The sequence below is a fragment of the Condylura cristata genome, unplaced genomic scaffold (assembly GCF_000260355.1).
Source record: "Condylura cristata isolate star-nosed mole 26May11 unplaced genomic scaffold, ConCri1.0 scaffold00031, whole genome shotgun sequence".
Classification (NCBI taxonomy): Eukaryota; Metazoa; Chordata; class Mammalia; order Eulipotyphla; family Talpidae; genus Condylura; species Condylura cristata.
Window position 1 is genome coordinate 9,429,678 of NW_004567132.1, and position 19,541 is coordinate 9,449,218.

At 43.8% G+C, this 19,541-nt stretch overlaps 1 protein-coding gene across 1 annotated transcript; it reads left to right on the forward strand.

Moving 5' to 3' along the window:
* The first annotated feature begins 6,990 nt into the window (after positions 1-6,990).
* Positions 6,991-14,492, forward strand: LGALSL (lectin, galactoside-binding-like). Its single transcript, XM_004691448.2, has 5 exons — positions 6,991-7,104; positions 7,951-8,022; positions 8,166-8,254; positions 8,902-9,079; positions 11,371-14,492. Exons 1-5 carry the CDS (start codon positions 7,069-7,071, stop codon positions 11,512-11,514), a joined length of 519 nt encoding a protein of 172 aa, XP_004691505.1. The 5' UTR covers positions 6,991-7,068; the 3' UTR covers positions 11,515-14,492.
* Positions 14,493-19,541: the final 5,049 nt, after the last annotated feature.

Consider the following 19,541-nt stretch of genomic DNA (forward strand, 5'->3'; position numbering starts at 1 on the left):
AGAAGAAAATATTAGCCTCATACAATCTCCCAAGACCAAATCAGGAAGAACAGAAAACTTGAACAGACCAATTATAAGCAAGGAAATTGAAACAGTAATGAAAAGTTTCCCAAAACACAAAAGCCCAGGCCCAGATGGGAACCTGCTCACTAAAAGACAGGTTGTGGAGGAAGAACCTGCCTATGTGGACAATCCAGACTAATGGGAGGAACAGGGAAGAGTCTGAGGGGCAGGAAAGAAGTGTACCAACCTGTACAGGGCAATAGCTGGGATTATTGGGAAAACAAGCTATTTTGTATTATTATGTGAACTTGCAAGTAATGTGTAAGGTAGGGAGGACTGGTTGGGAAGCAGGTTGTGTGGGAGAAGTTTCCAGATCATTGTCAAGGAAAACATCTGTGAGCAGAAATTACTTCAAAGAGTAGAAATTTAATACTTGCATCTCTGCCTCAATCACTCAAAAAAAAAAAAAAAAAGCATGACATTCCTCTCTTGACATGATAGAATTTTTCCTAGTATTAAATCAACTGAATCAAAAACAAGTACAGACAGCTACTTTGTTTCCTATTCCTAAATTAATTTTATTTACCCTTGGTAATTAAAATAATGATTGGCTTTTTTAAAAAGTTGACTTTTCCCTCCCTCCCTAGTCTACCCCAATTTACCAGTGATATCTTTTTCTATCTATCTATTATAAATCTGTATCCAGGCCAAACCCCCTTGAATTTATGAAGTTCCAACTAATTGTTAGTTATAGGAGCAGCATCAAGTCAACCAAGCACAAGGTGAATGAGTAAAATGTGATGAGTTTAAGCATTGTCAATTGCCAATTTGGACTTCTGCTCTTTAAAACATTTTCTTCAACTCTTCACTTAATCATTCTCTTAATCACTTGAACAGTTCAGACCTGAATTAACAGATAAACTAAATTTAGATGGAAAACATGCCATCAGATTGAAAGTGGAATGGAACCAGCCTCTAAATCCAAAACACTTCATTTTTATTTCCTGGACTAGGTTGCCATGTTGGCGAGGGAGCTCTTAGATCCATCTGAATACTGTCAGATGGAAAAAGCACTGTGCTGGGGAGGAACCCACAATATAAGGAACAGAGTATCCTTAAGAAAACTCATGGAAGAGGAGGGCAAGTATTTTAAGTGCAAATGTATATATATATATAAACACAGTTGTTTTGTTTTTGTTTTTTGGTTTGTTTTTTTTTTTTGTAAGTAAAAAATGACCCTAGTGGCAACTAAAATAGAGCCCAGTTCAGTAGCAGCTAAATAAATAAATGAAGCTTGTTTTCTCTAAATCATTTTGGTTAGTCAGATTTGAATGCCAAGAGTTTCTCCCGGCTGGTGATTTGTTCCAAAGCTGTGCCATGTTAATCCTTACTCTGGGTACTTTTTAAAAGTACAGAAATCTGTACAGAAATACATTTCCTCTTAAAGTCAAAAAATGGTTAACCTGACAGCACACCTCCTGAGGCTTCCTCCCCATTAGTCAGGATTTCCAGCAGACTGCTAAATCTGAAACTTGGTCTCCGTCCACTGGCCGAAATCATGCAAGTCTCCATGAAGCTACTAAGAAACCCTTTGTCACTAAACAAAAGAAAATAAAATCACAGAGGCAATAAAAAGGATGACTATAAACCAGCAGGTGAAAAAAGACACGTCAAGGATAATGAAAAGAAAGAAATTAGGCCCTCGGTACCTCCACACTGGCCTGTCACACCCCTTACAGCAAAAGACTGACCCTGGAAGACCAGATCAGAAGATGAGATCCACCTCTTGGAATGGCCCAGAGGTGAGGATGCAGAATTCACAGAAGCACATCCTTGGCACTCACTATATGCACAACGCTAGTGAAAATCTTCTTTTATTCATCCTGCCAGTTTTGAAGGCTGGAAACTGTTCTTTCTGCCTCCCTGGACAGAACACCTTCCTTTTGCCCATCAACCTTTGCCTGGTGAAAGGCTCTTGCTACCTTTCACAAAAGAGCACTTCTCTCTAGAGGGAGAAATTCCAGCAAAGGCTGCCCAGAGGCACTAAAGGGCCCACAGGGATACCCCCTAGGGCAAGAAGTGCTGCATACCTTAGAAACCCTGAATTCCTCTTGGGATTGGTTTATTATTGCCTTCAGCAGCATAGCGACTTTCTGAAATCAATCCTTTTTGCATTAAGTAATTAAAACACAAGCAGGAGGCTGGTTCTAGTTTCCTCATAAATAAACCGAAAATAATGAAATGTTAGAACTGGCACTGCCTGCCAAGTTTTATGGTTGTCCCCTAATTACTCTGGTACAACACAAATTTTGTGCGTGTGTCTAAAATAATTATTTGATAGCTGTGGCCATAGTTCCTAAAGTAATTAGGAACTTTAATCATGGATTGAAAAATAGAGAAATGGCTTGATAAATGTTTGCCCTCCCACCTAAATAGGTTTTTAAAAAGGATGCTGAGTTTGTATATTTTGTGGCCTCCATGAATATTTATTATGAACAGAGAGACTGGCCTGACAAAAAAACAATTACAGAGAGCTGAAAGCCTGACCCATCTATGAAACTACTGTTTTATTCCTGCAACCACTGTGTAGGGCCTGAGGTGGAGAAGGAGTCAGCAAGGTGAACATTTGGATGCTCAATTTTACTGAATTTGGAGGGAGATGGTTAGATCAAAACAAACACAATGATATCATTTAACCGGATATAAAAGTCACACAAATTTCTCAATTTCACAAAGACACTTTGAGTTGTCACCTACACTGGGACCCTCACAGGTACACCTTCATTTTGGAGGTTCCTTGTGGAACTCTTCCTGAAGTCTCCCAGAGTGTAAGGAAGCAATGGCTCGCCAAATAAAAAGGAGGGTGTTTCTGATGTGTGGGTTTTCACTCTAAATTAGATTGGCTTCATTTCAAATCATATATATAAATATGAATAATAAGAACATTAAAGCACCCTCCAGATGATTGGCTATCCAGTCTACCTCTGGGGACACCTGATAATACCTGAGCATTTTGGGGTTGTCACAACTTGGAGGGTAAGTCATAGCTACAGGTATCTGATGCTGTCCAGCATTCTCTACTGCACAGGATAAGTCCCACAACAAGAATTTCCCAGCCCAAAAACTGTTGAGTTTGAGAAACTCTGCTCTAGACAATGGATATATATACACACAGGGAGAAAAAGGTGAACAGAAAGTCAGAGTCAGAGATCAGGGCGCACACGAGACCTAAGAAGGCGGTCACAGTTCACTGGGAGCGGGGCAGGTGACCAAAGGCAGCTGAACAGGGTTCAGCTGACTGCCAGATAAGGGACGGGAGTGAATTTACAATTTAGTCCATGAATAGAGTGGAAATGTAGTGTTCGAAGACTTGCTCTTGTGGGACTGTGGAAGCTGCTATGGTCAGAGACCTGCCCTCTTCTCCAAGGAGCTGTGTGAATCTTCCAAACGTCAGTGAACGTCCTCCCTCAGTGTTCTGAAGTCTACCAGTCCTACTCACCTCTATGTTCTGCCACTGGTCTCCAGAAAGAGCTGTAAACCCCTTAAGGGTGATTCATGCACTTTCCAGTGTCTCTCTGGTCCCTGGTAACTCAGCACATGCGATCCTCATAAAATGGTTGCTGAATTGACATCAGAACCATATTCTCCTCCCAATATTAGAAATTCTGCATGCATTTACGTAAAACATTAAATGGCAAGAGGAAAAGGAAGTGATCTACTATTTTTATCTGGGAAGATCATTTAGCAAAGTCTAACTTCAAAGACCAGTTTATACATTTTCTGTGCTAACCATCTGCTTGAGTGCCCCCTTTCTCTAGCATATTTAGTGGTTTCCACTGGTAACATGGTTCATTTTGAAATACCACTCTTGCTTTCATAATAGGGTCTCAACCTTGGTTAACATTTTTTTTTTAAAGCATAAATGCCCATAATCAAAGCACAGAGCAGAGTTTGCCTATCCTTTACTAGACAGCTGAAAAAAAAAAAAATTGGAGCTCTCTAACTTAATTTGCTAATAACTTTTTCTTATAAGAAGTCATCAGACTTTTCTCAGCTTTAATTTAACAAAAATTCATTTAGGTTTTCTCCTTGCTCTTCATATTCAAAATAACCATTCTACAAACTGAAAAGGAATCAAGCATTTGGAGACTGTAAGGCAATTTTCCATGAAAATTATCCTGGACAGGTTCAATTACCTTTCTATAGCTCACTTTCCTAAAATATAAGAAACTCATCTCAAGCAATACAATATCCTCAACCCAATCTACAAAACAAATCAAAGGGTTATTCTTTACCCTACAAAACCACTTATTGAAAGTTTCAACCTAAGATTATTTTCATTTAAAAGCACCTACTCTCAAACCTATTTAAATTCAGATGGTATTTACACAACTTTTCAGGAACCAGAAGAACTTTCTAAGAACTAAGAAGGAATGATGATTGAGCCCAACCTCTTAATTTTGCAGGTGAGAAAACTGAGGCCCAGAACTTGATCTGAACGCTCAAAGCTACACAATCATAACCAGGAGTTATCAAGGGCTCAGGGCTTCTTACATCTTCACTGTCACTGTGTCTGGTGCCCAGTCCTGCTTCTCACCTCTCCCCACTATGCCTTCACCACAAAAGCCACTCCAGAAAACGGCCAGAGGGTTGCACCTACAGCAGAAGCAAACTATGTCACTCTGCTCAGAAATGTCCCATGTCTTCTCATCTCTCCCAAGTGGAGGCCGTTCCTAACAAGCTCTACATAGCCCATCTATTTCTAGTTAGTCCTCTTTTAAGTTGCTGCACCCAACACTTTCTTCACAGACTTCACCTTGAAGACTGCCCTTGCCGTTCTCTGCCAGCAAACTCTTTTTTCTGACATCAAAAGATTTCCTGCTTTCCTTCCTTCAGGAGTCTACACAAATGTCACTTTACCAAAGCTGGCTTCCTTGACTACTCTATCAATAGCCCTACCACACCACCCATCTCTCTTACCTACTTACTTGTGTTCCTATTTTTCTAATAATATCTATTTTCTCATAATAATCTCTAATAATTCCTATTTTTCTAATATCATATTTTTATTGATAGTCTTTCCCCACTAACGTGTCAGTACAACAAGAAAGTCCCTGATGGAACCCAGTGCCTGGCCCACAGCAGCACTCAGTATTTTTGGTAGGTAAGTGCTTAATCCGTGCTTGGTACTATTGTAAGGAAGGCAGAGGAACCAACTTATTTAATCTTCTCAGTAGCATGTGATCATCATTATCGTCATTACTGTCATGTCTGGCTTGCAGATGAAGAGACTGAGGCACACAGAACTTCAGTAATTTGTCCAGGATCACCCAGCTAGTTAGTTGTAGAGTTGAACCCAGGCCACAGGCTGTTTCACCACCAGGATACAGTATAGCACATTAGCTAGTGACCAAGAACTACTTCAACAGTTTCCCCCTCTACTAGACTCTCAGAAATTGAGATCTATTGAAGTGTGCTTTCAAAATGTCATTAACTTCCTATGACTGCCTAATATGTTTAAATAATTAATAAGGTGTGATTTAAATTAAGACTGCTAAACAAGAGCAGAAGTCTCGTCAGAGCACACAAAGGAGATGCCTGTGGCTTACAGGCGGCGTGTGCAGGTAATTCTCCTTACTAGACTGAGATCACCATGATTAGCTCCGGTCCATAAAAGGAAAGCTAAGACACAAAAGCTGCAACGATGTTCCAGGCCCTGCAGCCAGCAACAGTGGCTGGAAAGGAGACTCTGAGGGCTCCCTGGGATTGCAGCAGGTCACACATGCTCCCTGCTTATTAGTGTAAAACACCCAATGATTCACACAGTGGAATGTTTAAGCCAAGATGTCACCTAATAAAGGGTATGTTGATACAGCTTTATCTGAGAAGTTACATAATCACCCTAAAAGAGGGGTCTACTCCCTTGGGAACTACTCCACAAAAGATAATCAGGATTTTTTCATTGAGAAACTTAGTACCCCAGACTGGACAGGTGACTTGGAAAAACAGGGCCCAGTGAAGGCTCTCTGAGCACAGTCACTGTTCAGTCTGGTAAGACTTTGCCAGCCTCCCTGACCCGCAGAGCTTTCCCGGACCCCCAGACAGGCCATTCTTCTACAGGGGAAAGAGGCCAGTTCTGTATCCAGTCTCCCTGAATACAGAGGTCCCCTACAGTGAGTTCTCTCTGCCTCTTCCTTTGGGTCCAATATTTATTTACAAGCTTAGGCGTCTTCCATTACCTTTCGACCCTAGATCACCTAATGAAGTCCCTCCCACCTTGCTGGGATTCTCTGAAAGAAATGATTCTTTGAGAGCTACCTCAAACTCTGGAATACCACACCCAGCCTTCAATCTTCCCTGACCTCAACCTCCACTGTCCTGCCTCGCCAGGACGTGGCAGAAGGAAGGACGTTGGCTGGGAGGGGCAGAGGTGTTACAGCACCTGTGACATGGCAGGCCCCGGCCCCCACTTCCCCATCCCCACCCACCTTCGCTGCCCAGCTGGGAGGCTGACCGGGCCCCAGCCTTCGCGGCGCCCAGACCTGGAGGCCCAGCCCTCCCGCCCCAGCCTTCTGCCCTCGTCCAATGGCCACCGTCCAAGGGCCAATGGGCAGGGCAAGCTGAGCAAGCCGCGGCAGCCTAGCCGGGTCCCCGCCCTGTTCCCGGTTCCCGAACCGGGCGCCGGTGGCCTTTAAATGCCACCCAGGGCCGGTGCGGTACGGCCCTTGCCACCTTTCTTCCCCGGGCGGAGGCAGCAGCACCCCGCGGAAGCAAACATCCCCAACTCAGCAGCCGCGGTGCGGACAGCAGCCGCCAGCTCCGACCTGGGGGCCGGCACGGCCTTCCCTCCCCTTTCTCCTCCCTCCAGCCCAGCCTGCGGGGTCCGCGCCAGGCCCCCGGGCGTGCGCGCGCGCGCGTGCCCGCGTGTGTGCGCGCGCCTCAGCGAGCTCGGGCCCGCGCCCCCGCCCGGCGCAGGACCGCCCGGGATCCCAGCCCGCGCGCCGCGTTCCCCCGTCCCCAGCCGCCCGGCCGCCAGCCGTGCACCCCGCCGCGCGGTGCAAGAAGATGGCGGGATCGGTGGCCGACAGTGATGCCGTAGTGGTGAGTGTGGCGGGGCGCGAGCGGAGACGCCCCCCTCCCGCGGCCCCCTAACCTGCGGACGCCTGCGCCCGCCGGAATGCGGCACCAAGGCGGAGGCCCAGCCTCGCGCCCCGCGGCGTGAAAGGCGCCGGCGTACCTGTTAGCAGCAGCTGGCTGAACGCTGCCGCCCTGGGGGGGGCGGGAACCCCACCCCACCCCAACCCACCCCAACCCCGAGATTGGAAGCCGCTGGACTGGGTGAGGGGGCTTGTGGGCGGGAGGACGGCGGGGGTGACCGGCAGCCCCCTCCTTGCCGAGCCTCCAGCTGCCAGGTGTGTGCACGTTGCACGTGTGAGTGTGCGCGTGTATGAGTGTGTCGGGGCGCGCGCCCGCGTGCGCCCCCGACATCCCGGGGATTCCCGGGTAGAAATGGGTCTGCTCCGCAGAGAAGTTGAGCGCCGCGGCTCGGCTCCAGCCGCGTCCCCCAGGACAGGCCTGGGTTACAGCGGTTCCAGAGGCGTTTGCAGTTGGAGAAGGGCCTGTCCTTCTCCGGCACAGGGTTCTGGCCCCCCATGGGCCTCGACCTTGATTTTGATCTGGATTTTTAGTGTCTGGGGATCTTCACGGGCTTAGCTACCGAGTGAAAAAGGAAGGGTTTTTGTTTCGGGATTTATGCAGTTTTTCAATGGACTGTGAGGCTGGCAGCATATACCGACGCTGCCGGCGTTCTGTGAGGGCTGCTGGATTTCTCCGGATTAGTGTAGGCTCTTCCCAGCTCTTCTCCCCTACCCCGCCCCCAGGCCGTCCGCCTCCCCCAACCCCCACAGAATAGCCTTGGAAAGCCAATCTGTGTGCTTCTGTTTTTAGAAACTTGATGATGGGCATTTAAACAACTCCTTGGTCTCGCCAGTTCAAGCCGAGGTGTACTTCCCACGACTGGTAAATTATCTTCTGTGCTTGTCTCTGCCTATACCTGCTTCTTTTTAATTGCGTTTTTCAAATGGGTCAGGTCCTCAGGATTTGAGGGCATGTATTGTCCCTAAAGGCTGTAAACTTCCTTTTCCTTCTCTCATCCCTTGCAGATAGTTCCATTTTGTGGGCACATTAAAGGTGGCATGAGACCAGGCAAGAAGGTGTTAGTGATGGGCATCGTAGACCTCAACCCAGAGAGGTAAGGCTGTAGCATCCTTGAGGCCCCAGACTTGTCCGTCAGTTCCCAAGGTCCGGCCCATTCTGTTGTGGTTTGGTCCTCCTCCTCCCTCTGTGGCTAGTGTTGCTAGTTGGAAGTGCCAAGAAAGTACCATGTTCCCATGAAAAGAATGTGTATGAATCCCAGCCATCATTTCTCCAGACAGCTATTTATATCAGAGATGATAAATATAGGCCCACATCATTTTCTCTTTGACTCTTAGGGAGGCCAACTATTTTTTGTTTTTAATGGTTTTGAAAACTTGCTTGGAGCCAGAGCTATCAGAATAAATAAAAACCAAAGTCTACAACATATTATTCCACCGAGTCGATTTCTGTGTCTGTTTTTGAGAATTCTGAAATGAATTCAAACACAAATGTGTGAGTTTGAGGGGAGGGGAATCTGAAAACTCTGAAGTTAGTCATTTTCAACTTCACTGAGGTTTTTTACCAGAACTTTCTTTAGGTAACAAAATAACTTGTTTAAATGTAATCCTGCTTCTCCTTAGTCTAACATCCTGTGTTAGGATATTGGCCAATACAAAGCAAAGGAGGAAATCTGGGCACCTGGGTCATTGTCATATGTTGTTTTTATCCACTCCTGAATAAATGAGATGATTTTCTTTTCAGCTTTGCTATCAGCTTGACCTGTGGTGACTCTGAAGATCCTCCTGCTGATGTGGCAATTGAACTCAAAGCTGTGTTCACAGACAGACAGCTAATCAGAAATTCTTGTATATCTGGGGAAAGGGGCGAGGAACAGTCAGCTATTCCTTACTTTCCATTCATCCCGGATCAGCCATTCAGGGTGAGTACCTCGAATGCTTCAGCTCCAGCCATTGGCAGAATGATGAAGAACTCGTCTAACATGTGCCAAGAGGGCTTTAAGCAGCCAGAATTTTTGCATGTCCAGGAAATTTGTCACTTGATGGTGATGAAAGAAAAAAGATCAAAAGAACGTTTATTGATGTGACTTAATACGTGCCATTGTAGAGCTTGGCTCTCTTTAACCAATATATTTAGTATCTAAGCCCATATTTACATATATAGATTGTTAAGAATAAATTACTTCTGTATGTAAGAAGTCCCCTAATATATGATGGATAATAAAAATAAGTATTTAGAATTTTTCTTTAATTCACACTAAACCTTATTAGTTATGACTTTTGAAGAATATAGTCATTATTTTTTCATTTGCTCTTATTCCCTTCAGTAATGAGGCCTGATGATGTCCTTGCCTCCCCCCACCCCCCATTAAGTACCCTTATTCTATGCCAATTTTTTGGTCACAGGCTAGGTGGCTGACAGATTTCTTTTCTTGAACATGATTTGCTCCCACAATCTAGCAGACAGGAAGCACAGCCCGTATTTCTCATTCAGTCAACATTAGCAGCTCCTTCCCCTATGAGGGACCGTGCTAAGTAAGAGCTGTACATCAGGAATGTTTTAGGAAAGAATTTATTAAAATGTCCGGCCTGGGGATGAAATTGTCTGCATTATACCTTATTAACATACAGCACAATTAGTATGTCAGTTTAAAGTTCCATGTTGCCTGTACACCTTAAAAAGTAGCATAACCCTTAACCTATTGTTCTTCATCTAGAAATTCAGAAGAGGCTTACAAAGAAATCACTCTTTTTTTCCCATCTTACAGTGAGGGGGAATAATGAGAATTCATAATTTTCACATCAATGATAGATTAAGATTGTTAGCCTGCTAATCATAGTGTGGGGAAGAGACCCCATCACCATTCTCCCTGCCTGCTCCCTGCTCTAGTGTGGTAATGGCCCCGAGGCGCCTCTTGACTGCAGCCGTTTCTTAATGAAGAATCTTAATGCATAACTCAAGAGTGTGAATAATCAGAGTGTTTGACTGCCAAGAGAAATATAATGCTCCCCAACAAGACTGAAGTGAAATCGGCCTTTCTTGGTGCTGTAATTTTAGTAATAATATGAATTAAATATGACTAATATCACATATGGAGTCTCTCCTTGCATGATGAATACCAATGCTTTTAATAAATGCATAGCATAGACCTGATGATTAAACTCTATGGTGAATTACTTAAATTAAGGAAAAGAGGAAGAAAGAGCTTTTACCATATGGAATCAGTATTTCTGTTTGGCTTAACAAAGCTTTGTTAATTACACATCCTTGGTCCAACAGTAATTACTGTGTAACCTTCTCTTTGCTTTAGTGTTTACCATGTTGAGTGTCTAGACTGTTATTATATGCTACTAATGGATACCAATTCTGCCTTGTGAGGGTCTCCTCTGAAGTTGGGATAGAATTGCAGGGGACAACAGTGGAACCATTGAGTGCCGCATAAATAAATCTTTGCTACTACACACCACTTCCTGGAGTTTAGGAGAAGGAAGAAATGTTAAAGCATAAGCAATATTAACTCTTTAAATACTACGGAATAGCAGGGACTAATAATTCCTAAAGTGAGTTCTTTGTTGTAGCAATATCAGCTCCACCTTGGAACTTGTTAGAGATGCATGTTCTTAGGCCTGACCATAGACCTACTAAGTTTGAGGTGATGAACGCAGCAATCCATGTTCTAGCAAGCCTTCTATGTGATTCCAGTGCACTCTCTCTCTCATGTTTGAGAACCACTGCAGAGTTGCCTTCCTCTCTAAATATTCTGTCCAGTGGGCTCGCTGGTAGCCCAGGGGTTGAGGCTCAGTGCTATCATCACAACAGCCTGAGTTCGACCAGAGGACTAACCCACATGGCACAGCAGACCTCTCCTGTCCTATCTGCTGCTCCCCTCAGCAGTGGATTTCAGTAGATCTGCCTGTTCTCTTTCTCACTTTGTCTCTATGAATTCTCTCACCCCCTGCACCTCTGGCCAGTACCTCAGTTCTTATACACAGAAGTGTATGAAATGTTTAGAAAAAAATTCTATCCACGGCTCTACATTCACGGATTCCACCAAGCTCTGTTAGGGTTGATTGGGCTTGTGGATGTGAAATTTACTGCACTGGGGTTCAGTACCCCTAACGCCAGGGCTGCTCAGGGATCACCTGTATTGTCTGTTTCCCCAGCAGGATTCATTGAATTTATGAACTGAGATGATTATTCTGTTTCTACCAGGTGGAAATTCTTTGTGAACACCCGCGTTTCAGAGTGTTTGTGGATGGACACCAACTTTTTGATTTTTACCATCGCATTCAAACATTATCTGCAATCGATACCATAAAGATAAATGGGGACCTCCAGATCACTAAGCTTGGCTGATGTTGAAATCATCATCACCTCTATTTCAAATAGGATCAGGTGCCACAATTATCTGACTATCAATCTGGGAGAGGTGTCCTAGCAAGTTATGGAGACTTAAAAAAGAAAACAAAAACAAAGGCAAGCTTCACTGTCTTCTTTCTGTGTAGTTTTAACTCAAAATGACAACTTCAACGGTGGTTTGCCCGTAGGAAGAAAGCTGTTGGAACAAAGACACCGAGCCATTATTCTCAGAGCAAATACAACTTATGCTGGATATTTTTCAGACTAAACTGAAATGGATGTGTGATAATTTGTGATTTGATAGCAAGTTGTTCATCTTTCAAAGCAAGGTGATGTTTAGAAACAAAAGTGTTAAAGACTTACCCCAAGAACAACGACGGTACACCGACATCAGTTCATTTCTGCACTGCAGTGGAATTGTGTAGCACAACCAACATTTAGTCAGGGTATTTATATAGAATGTAGGTTGTTCAAGGTTTCATTGGTTTTGTGTTATTATTTTCTTTTTTTGCACAGCATAATGTTAGTTCAGATTTTTAAAGCTTTCTCGTAGTTATTTATTTATACTCAGTGTATGTATTAGAGAATGATCAATGTCTCAAGAACAGCAAGTTAGGAACTTTTGAATGTACAAATATACTAGGTCCTAGGGGGGAAATTATGTATTGCTATCATAAAACAGGTGAATTTCTACCTTCGAGAATTGAGTCGTATTCTCCACACTCCTGATCTGTGGATCTCTTGATATAAATTGCTGTAAGTACTTTTGGGTAAACTTTGCAACATTTCGATAAAACTGCTTTTCACGTTAATGAAGATTATGTAAAGTATGTTTACATTGCTTTTTCTCTTTACTGTGAATTTGCACAGTATTGGCTTCCTGAAGACTAGTTAACTATCTTCCGCTAGATTTTCATGATAGTTCATTAAGTTGATATTAAAATAATTCAAAATATAAGAGGTGATTGCCTGGACAAATTTTTAAATATTACATAAACTTAAAAGTAGTATGAGAATGATATGTAAAGGAGAAGCAAATGACCCCAAATAACTTACTTGGAAATAATTTATATCAACTTAAGTTGTTAGCTCATTGTATAATTTTTATTACATGACCCTCTCCAGTAGCCCTGAGCAACGCCTTTGGGGCCCCAGGATAGAGTATGCTTCTTACTGGGGTGACTACTGAGATACTGGGACAAGACAAGATCCAGGTTAGGAAGTGATTCAGTTTACCCAAAAGGCTAACTCCCAGGACTCCCAGTCTGAATCTAGCTGATAGCATGAATGCTTCCAGTTAAGTTGAAGACGTCTGCTGCTCTTGTGGAACTGATCTGACAGCAGAGCAAGTCCAGGAGGAGCCTGCAGTACACTTGTCATCACGAGGCAAGGGGTGGTGGCCATCCTCAGTACTGGACATCACAAACTGGCCGTAGAGGGGAGGCCCATTGGCATTGCTTTGGTCAGGTAGTCAGAGCGAAGGGGTTCCTGGGGTGGGGTGTATTTATACATAATTTAGGTTTTGTTTGTATAGCATACTGTGTCTTGTTATGACACGTCCTTGTCCTGCTTTGCTTTTGAGTTTTTCACACAACATGCAGAGGCACTGAAAAGGCCACGTCATTTTCACGTGTCAAGAATGTAGACAGTGTTTCAGTACCAAAGTCTAAGAAAAAGTAACCTAAATTTGTGAATTTTGTATGGTTGATATTTTTAGATTGTTCTCAACTTTGAATTGTTTAGCACAACACTATTGTGTTATGTAAGAAGATACTTTATCAAATGACTGGCTGAGCATTGTGTACAAATTCTATGTACCAGTTTGCTTCATCAACCATGCTTGGCCAAGAGGGCTGTTCTGTGGCTCCAGGTATTATCAAGCCTGTGATTAACTTCTCATGGTTTGTAAAGCCACTGGATTCTGAGGACTATTTGTGCAGAGACTTAGGGAACACCAGGAAATATGTTCGTAGGGGGTTTGATTCTAGCTAGGGTGGAAGACCCGGATACGAGTCTCCTTTGACTGGCACTCAGTACATTCACACTCACTGCATAATTTAGCAGAAACTGGAGGAGTTGAGTGTGACTAATTGGAATTGACACTTCTCTCTACCTATCAGCTAACTGGTTAGCAGCCAAGCCCTAGGCGTCTGGTAATGTAAAGATACACCGTTAACCCTTCTTTTCTCTATGAGGTCAGCGGGAACCTCTTGGGTAAGGCTATTGCTATTCAGTTAAATTATGTAATGGTTGGATTCAAGGTGTAGCTAAATTAGCAGGGAACGAATCTGGCTGCACTAATCATTAGCTGGAAACTGGAAACAAAGTTCACATCCTCTCTTGGCATGTGAGGTCTAAGGTGGGATTCAGAATGCAAAGTGCAATTTAAAGCTTCACAGGAAAGCATTTGGGTATGTAAGGAATTATTTCTGACCAGAGCCCTAATTTTGCAATATGACCAAAACCAAGAAATATAAATAACAATCAGGCTCTGGAGAAATAAAAGGTAGGCTTAAGACAATCTGCCCATTTTGGCAGCAAAATTGGAGTGAATGTATAACTCTGTTTAACATTAGCAAAAGTGACTTCCACTTTCTGGGCTGTCCCAGAATTGTCTTAAAATTATTATTATTATTATTATTTTAATTTGAAACCCTATTTCAAACCTTGCCAACCTCAGTTCATAACCCCCAAAGAGATCATTTTTAGAATTGATGGTGAATTATTGAAATGGCAAATTCTTTCGTTTATATTAAAGAAAATATTCCAAAAGAGGGAAGGAGCCCTGTTGCCTTGAGAGAAACAGTCTTGGCATTTTCTGGCATTAATGTAGAAATGAGATTTCTGTGATGACATATTTTCAAGGAAACACCTTCTTATTTACTGTGTGGTGTAAATGTTACTAAATGTGTTCTTACATTATTATGTCACTGCTGAAAGTTATTTGCACTATAATAAAGGAATTTTCTACAGGATGGTTTCCACTTTTTAACTTGCTAAATTTGAGCACCAGGTATGTTGTATTTAGCGTAGACCACCTGGCATCCTAGCATCCCCTTGTTTTGCACATTCTCCAAGCCACTTGCTGGTGTCTTTCCTACATTTAATAAACAGGTCAAGAGAAGCAAAGTATCTCGAGGCCCTCAAAAACCCATATAGGCAGTGGGTTCTTTTAAAATATAATCTATAAACAAAAATTCACTTTCACTTGGTGGGGGCTGTACAGTTCTATGAGTTTTAACACTTGCATAGATTTGTAACTATCACTGTGTTCAAAATACAAAATCATTCCCTCATCCCCAAAATTCCTTTATGCTACCCTGTTGTAGTTAAACTTGTCCCTAGTTCATAACCGTAATCAGGCAAATGATCCCTTCTTCCTATAATTTTTTGCCTCTTCTGGGTATCATATAAAGAGGACCTTTTGATGTTGACACCATTTAAGATTGATGTTGCATGTGTCAGCAGTTTCACCTTTGTATTGCTGAGTAGTATTCCATTGTATATGTGTACCAGTCTGTATCCATTCACCTGCTAAGAATGTAATGCATTCATATAGTATTTGTCATATTTTATTTTCTAGGCTATTTTTTTTAAGATTTATTTATTCATACAGAACTGGGGTACAGGCCAGAGATGCGGAGGGTAAGAGGATTCGACAGGGACAGAGTGGGGAGCAGGACAGGCAGATCGACGAAGTACACTGCTGAGGGGAGCAGCGGGCGGTCAGGAGAGGTCTGCCGCACCACGTGGTCACCTCCGGGGCAGGTGGGAATTGAACTCATGCGGAAGTGGCTTAAGCTTCTTAGTGCAGTTTTTTAACCCCCCTCGCCACCAGGGAGGGCCTGAATGTAATGCATTCTTAATAAATCACAGTGGAAGCAAGGCATGAGGCAGGTTCTCTATGGATGTGTGCAGACAGGTACAGGAAAGTACTGGAGCTCCCGGTGGCTTTTTCAGAGTTTTTTATTGAATATTTATTTATGCATACAAAACTGGGGTGCAGGCCAAAGGTGCAGGGGCAGTGAGAGGATTCACCAGAGACAGGGAGAGCAGAACAGGCTGACTGATGAAGTACACTGCTGAGAGGAGCAGTGGGCGGGTCAGGAGGGGTCTGCCATGCCATGACTTTAGCTTCTTAGTGCTGTGCTTTAACCTGCCCACCACCAGGGAGGGCCCAGAATTTTTTTTTTTTAGGGTTTATTTATTTATGCATAAATAAATAAGCCAGAATAAGCCAGATGTGGTGGGGGGGGCGAGGAGGGGAGGGCTGTGGAGAGGATTTACCAGAGACAGTGCTCCGTTCACGAGCAGAACAGGCAGGTGTATTGAAATACACTGCTGAGGGGAGCAGTGGGCAGGTCAGGAGAGGTCTGCCATGCCATGTGGGTCACTTAATGATTTCTCTACATCATTTGTAGTGAGGCAAAAAGGTGCAGAGCAGACAGACGCCCGGGACCAGGAGTCTGGCTGTCCTCCCATTCCCTGGCAAATTCTTTGGGGTCTCTTCCTCTCATAGCCATTCCACCACTGTCCCAGTTCTCTGCAATCCTTATAGCTTCACTCCAGGTGTGCCCAGGTGTGCCCAATTACATACGCCCACACCGTACTCTAGGTGTTCACCATCAGGCATGTGTGCCCCTGAGTTCATGTTCCCTAGTGCCTCCTGCACTCAAGGCCACAGGTAATGGCCACAAAGCCTGAACATCACTTATCCTGACAGTCATTAAGTAGGGTCTTAACCATAGTGTATGTATAAAAGCAAGATTGTATTTCTCTTTCCTGTGGTCTGAATGATTGGGGAGGAAACTTGCATCCCTTGGCTAGTCTGTCTACAGATAAAACTATGGCTTACAGTTTGCCATACTTCAGTCATGAACAGATATTTTTCTCACATCTGGACCTAGTGTCCTATATATACCTTAACTGGTGTTATTTATCCCTCTTAAAAAAAAAAAGATTTATTTACTTATGCATACAGAACTGGGGTGAAAGCCAAAGGTGCAGGGCTGGTGAAAGTCTTCACCAGAGACCAAGTGGGGAGCAGAACAGGCAGATCGACGAAGTACACTGCTGAAGGGAGCAGCAACTGGGTCAGGGGAGGTCTGCCACGCCCTGTGGGTCACCTCTGGGGCTGGGGATCAAACTCACACTGAGGTGCCTGTGGCCAGCTTGCAGGGCTGTGTCCTAACTCATTGCGCCCAATTAACCTCTTTCTTTAAGGATGCAAATCTGTAAGGTTGGTATCACAGTTTTTGCAATTCAGCACAGGCAGAGAGAAACTATAAAGCTGAGGACAATTTTGCAGAGGCTGTTGGGCAGAAATAAGGGAACTTCGTCTGCTTCCTTTGCTTAGCTAGGAAGCTGCTTTCTGGGTTATGACATTATGCTTGCTTTATTACAGCCTTTTAGATTAAATGATTTAGAAGACATTCATTATTGAAGCCTCTACAAACAGGGCCTGCATGCATGCAACAGGTATTTATTGAGCTGTGTCAGTTGCTATTGCAGGCACTTAGATGCATCATGAATATCTCTGGTGATTTTAAACCTTGATATGCTTAAGAACTGTCTGGTGAATCCTCTCACTGCCCCTGCACCTATGGCCTGTACCCAAGTTCTGCATGCATAAATAAATAAATCTTAAAAAAAGAATCACCCAGACACCTGAATGTGAGACAGAAGTCTAGCCTCAAGCTTCAGACATTCTGTTTCAGGAGTTCTGGAGTAGGTACTAGGAATTTGTATTTTTTTTTTTTTTTAAGATTTATTTGTGCATACAGAACTGGGGTACAGGCCAGAGGCTCAGGGGCGGTGAGAGACTTCACCAGAGACAGAGAGGGGAGCAGAACAGGCAGATCGAGGCAGTACACTGCTGAGGGGAGCAGCGGGCGGGTCAGGAGAGGTCTGCCACGCCATGTGGTCACCTCCAGGGCAGGCGGGAATCGAACTCATGGGGAAGTGGCTTTAGCTTCTCAGTGCAGTACTTTAACCCGCTGCGCCACTAGGGAGGGCCAGGAATTTGTATTTTTAAGGAACACACTGGGCAGTGCAGGTGGTGCTGGCTCCGAAATGAGGTAGCTCTGCCTTGGAGGTTGCCAGAAACATCCACTGAATCCGACTACTGGATTGTACGGGGCTTTGAGAACTTGATCTGTGGATATTTCAACACAGGGGCTTCCTGTTCTGCCAAGAATCATGGAATTGACATCTTAATGCCACAGCTGTGTGTCACTGCCGATTGGACCTCTTACTCTGCCTCTCCACACCTCAAATATAAAGCACTAGTAAAACAAAATGCCTTTCAGCTGAGTTCCGTAAAATCCTTATTTGATTGGGGCATGACCTCAGTAAGCACCCTGATACCTGTCTTACCCAGTGGATGCTCTGAGAAACATTGAGGTTTAGGGAGGGAAGCCTGTCCTCCTTTGTAAGCATTTCAATTAGTTATTCATTGGAGAATCACCAGGGTGGGGCCCAATTATTCTGTGAGGCAAAAACACAAAGTGGTTTATAACTGGTAAAGAGGGCCAAAGGCAAGTGGTAAAAGCCCAAACAAGTTGTTCATGGCACTTGGGATATGTATTTAATTCTTCCTTTCACAAGAAAATGCAGCTGTGTGTGCCCATACTGCAGTTCGACTCGCTTCCCAATCAGCATGTTCATTTCACAAGGATTTTTCCCTATTAAAAAATGCCTCCTGCAAAAGGCTAAGAACTGCTTTGCCAGACACATACTTCATAATTAATTAAGATGGGTGTATACAAGGTGCTGAAACAATACCAAATCAAAAGAAGAGAAGAAATAGCCACTGGCTCTTTCTCTTGCTTTGATACACCCTTCCATCTCCCAGGGAAAAGTAGTGACTAGGTGAGCAAACACAGAGGATAAGGAGGGAGCATTGTTTCATCCAGGCAACACAGCCCCTAAATAATAGGTCCCAGGATGCAGCAAGCTTCCAGGGAGATATGGGATTTTGGGGACGTTCCAAGTTTTCATAAGTAAGATCGATAACAAATGCTTGCTAGTAACTTCATCATCTATGGAGATGATGTCTGTCTGTATTGCATCACTGACTCTAGAAAGACTCGGAAATAATCAAAGTTTACCTGAACACTGGGTCTGGGAACCCAGGCTGTGGGAGGAGGGGAAGTAGAAGTGCATCACCCAGCCCTCCCAATTTGTTGAGTTTCTCCCATCTGTGCTTGAAACCTCTGGGCTTAATATGCTTCCCGTGGGAGATAGAAATAATGACATTTGTGACACTATTTGGAGAACTGGAGGAGATAACAGGTGGTGCAGGAGGAAAGCATTTCTTACAGCCGATAAAGCCAGAGTTAAAAAATCATGATACCAATTTCTATAGTAATCCTCCACGATTTTGTAAATGGGTAGTATTAATAGTGTGATTCTTTGAAACTATGTCTAATGCATCAGCATATACTTTCCATGGCATCACATGGAAATCTAAATAAAATCTAGATTTTATTTAAAATCTAGCTAAAACTAGCATCATAGAAAGTACCATTTAGAATGATGCTTATAAAATTTGCTTACGGATCTTTTACTCTGAAAGATTATAGCTGTCCCAATATTAGAAAGCATGGGTTTCTCCTGAGGCAATAAAAAATGACTTCCAATTCAGCATTACTATTATGTGAATAAGTGCGCCAGAAAGACGTGTGGGGGCTGGGGGGATGGTTTCCTCAAGATTAAGGAAACAGGGCCCTCCCTGGTGGCACAGTGGGTTAAAACACACTAAGAAGCTAAGGCCACTTCAGCATGAGTTTGATCCCCACCCCGGAGGTGACCCACATGGCATAGCAGACCTCTCCTGACCCGCCCGCTGCTCCCCTCAGCAGTGTACTTCCTCAGTAGGCCTGTTCTGCTGCCCACTCTGTCTCTGGTGAATCCTCTCACCCCCTGAACCTCTGGCCTGTACCCCAGTTCTGTATGCATAAATAGATCTTCAGGAAAAAACATTAAGGAAACAATTCTTTTAATTCAGCATGCTAAACGGAAAA

Coding starts and splice junctions, on each gene's coding strand:
- LGALSL (XM_004691448.2), top strand. CDS start 7,069: ATGGCGGGATCGGTGGCCGACAGTGATGCCGTAGTG. Junction 7,105..7,950: donor CCGACAGTGATGCCGTAGTG/GTGAGTGTGGCG, acceptor TTCTGTTTTTAG/AAACTTGATGATGGGCATTT. Junction 9,080..11,370: donor TCCCGGATCAGCCATTCAGG/GTGAGTACCTCG, acceptor TGTTTCTACCAG/GTGGAAATTCTTTGTGAACA.